Genomic DNA, 2,761 nt, shown 5'->3' with positions numbered 1-2,761 from the left:
GCGCTGCGGACTTACACTCCTATAGTGAGTGGTGCAATTACATGTCAATACCACAAAAAGCTGAGAAAACTAAAACATTTCGCAGTTCCTGAAATGCGTAAGAGAGTGATAGCTTTTCCGAGATTCACCTCAAATGAGAAATCGTCTTGACATCACTTCATTTGTATTTATGTAATAACAGCGTTAATCGAACATAAACTAAAGAAACAGTTATGAGACGAGCTGTTTAAGGGCATGGAAGAGGACCTGTCTTGGCCCCTGAATGGATCCCTGTCCACATTATCTCTCCTGGAGCCCATCGTGGATTTTGTAAACAGGGTCTGAGATCAAATCTAAAGGCTTTACCCATTTTAGATATGTCAAATACAAAAGGCTTATTACATGTTTGTGAAATTTCAGTTAAAAGTGTGATTTCCTTGGCCTTGTCGTTACTGTACTTCCAAAATCTCTGCATTAATTCTGGCGAGCTTCCGTGAATACCCATGAAGGAGTCGCATGTGTTGGTCAGCTTTTCAAATATCTTCACCTTGTTCGGATTTTTAGGGTGATGAAGTCTTCGATCGTCAAAAGAAATTAAATTGTCGCCTTTATTAAAGACGCTGTTAATCCAAATAGGAATTTGCTGATCAGCGTGTGGATAACAAAGGATTCGCTGAGGGTCTTGAGACAAAAAGCGCACAATGACGTCATGAGTAAATAGCGTCCAAGCCTCGTCCACGTAAATGAGATCTCTAAATTGACAGTGAAACCAGCCCCAGCTTAACATCTTGGTAGGCCTGTGGCGTAACTCATATTTGAGCCTCTCAAGGCACACGAAATAGTCATCGTCAAGACGGAGGAAATACGTGAAGTTGTACTTGACCGCAGCCCACATCATTTGGTAGAGATATCGAAGGCCAAAACTTCGGCCGCCAACAACCGGTTGAAATTCTATGTCTTTGTAAATGTGTTTTTCATTAGAAAGTTTGGCCTTATCCTCTTTGGGTATTTGAATGCCGTCAGTGAAAAACTTGCACCGCACCTAAAACAGAGTTATGGATTCAATAAAAGCAAATTCATAGTTCGCCTTGACGCATAATGCGTTTACTGCCCGTCTTTTACAGCGAAGCCACTTATTAAAATCTGCCTCGCGTTTACGACGAATCGTCCAAGAAGAAAATTACCATTTTTTTCCTCATCTTGCATTTGCCATTATATTTGAACTATGTCGTCTGTAAGGTGTGCTGATCGTACTGTAGAGGCATATGATATCGTGATAAGCTATTTCCATTTCTATGCTAGACTTTTTGGGCGTTATGTCGCATTTCGATGCAGCACACCTCTGTTTTGAACATAATGACATCATCGCAAATGCAAAGGAAAAGAACTGAGGCTTACACTTGCCATTTTGCCGTTATGTCGACCGACACTTTGCCGCTTGTTTAAACTTGGCTTGTGATCGGAAGATACATTAGAAGTATTTGCTAAGGTTCAGTCTAGAGCTGGACGTTGAACAATCGGTCAAGTTCTCTAATATATCATTTATACAATTTCCCAGCTCAATTAATAAGGCGCCGCGAGCACGCCGGTTCTAGTTCGTGCGCGGTTAGGCTCAAATTTCCAGTCCTTCACGGCTTGTTGCGCCCACGTCGCTCTCTCCAATCCAACGATAAATCCGCCATATTGAAATAGTCATCCGAGCTAATTATGCCCCAGATTTTTTCAGGGGATTGTCCTTGATCGATCAAACAAAACAAAGTACACGCCCGCTGCTGCAAACCACCAGGGGCTGAAAATCTTAGCCTAATGCGAAGCTTGGGCAAATGTAGTTTGATTTCAGAATCTCTTAAATTTCAAGGTGTCCCGGAAATGTCAAATTTGCACTAACAGAGTCATTATATTTATTTATTTTTTATTGTTTTTGAAGCGCCGTAATATGAAAACCTTCTTTAGCTTTATTGGACTTAGTTAAATCTCAAAAAGAAGGCCAGGGGTTACGAGTGCAGATCAGGGCTTTTCTAATCGTGATGACCGATAACTTGTACAACTCGAAAGCGGTGCATGGAGGCGGAACCTTATAGGCTCAAACTTTACGAAAGGCAACCTGTTCTCTGCCACATTATTTTCCAGCCAAGAAATACTAACCTCTCCGTGACATTTCGTCCACCATGTCTGTCTTATTGCATCTCTCCTGTCTCGTCTTGAAGGCGCCGTAGATACAATAATTAGAAGGAAGATGGTTTGTTTTGTCTCGAGCTCTTTCAAATCACTGAATTCCTCCGTTGCAAACATACAATCATTTCTATTGGGTGTAACTTGCGTCAAGTTAGCAAACATGTCCACAAGTAGTTGAAGGTGTGTGAATCTTAGTTGTGGCAGGAGGCCACCTCGTGGTTTAGGTGCTTTGAAGAACAACCTCTTCCAGTTCATAGAAAAGTTTTCGCTCCCAAAATACAACAGCGTAGTAAACATAAAAGCAGAAAGAAACACGCAGCGGATAAATTTAATGCAATTCAATCGACTTGAGCATATTTTCCTCCTGGGATGTATAAACATTGTTATGCTGGCCAGTCTAGAGACAAGAGAAAAAAAAATCAGTTGGTTCATAAGGCATCCCATGTATTTTCAGTAAGTTGCCCGATAAGACAAGAAGTAATTGAAGATTTGGAGACAGCGTGTTTGACAGAAAAGGTTTTGAATTGTATCGCTTCATGATATAGCAACAGTATCATGAATTTGAAATAAATTTAAGACTAATGAGCCAACTACGATTTAGGGTCCT

General features: G+C 40.9%; 1 protein-coding gene across 1 annotated transcript in view; it reads right to left on the bottom strand.

Annotated features, from left to right (window-relative positions):
• Positions 1–226: 226 nt before the first annotated feature.
• The window catches only part of LOC137972529 (uncharacterized), a 39,114-nt gene continuing 36,579 nt past the window's right edge, over positions 227–2,761 (bottom strand). Inside the window, exons 3-4 of the mRNA XM_068819281.1 lie at positions 2,125–2,551; positions 227–1,021 (exon numbers count right to left, since the gene is read on the bottom strand). Coding sequence (XP_068675382.1) covers positions 227–1,021; positions 2,125–2,535 — 1,206 coding nt within the window. The 5' untranslated portion in view covers positions 2,536–2,551. The remainder of the gene's footprint in view (positions 1,022–2,124; positions 2,552–2,761) is intronic.

The sequence above is a fragment of the Montipora foliosa genome, chromosome 10 (assembly GCF_036669935.1).
Source record: "Montipora foliosa isolate CH-2021 chromosome 10, ASM3666993v2, whole genome shotgun sequence".
Classification (NCBI taxonomy): Eukaryota; Metazoa; Cnidaria; class Anthozoa; order Scleractinia; family Acroporidae; genus Montipora; species Montipora foliosa.
This window is presented reverse-complemented; position numbering and strand designations above follow the sequence as displayed.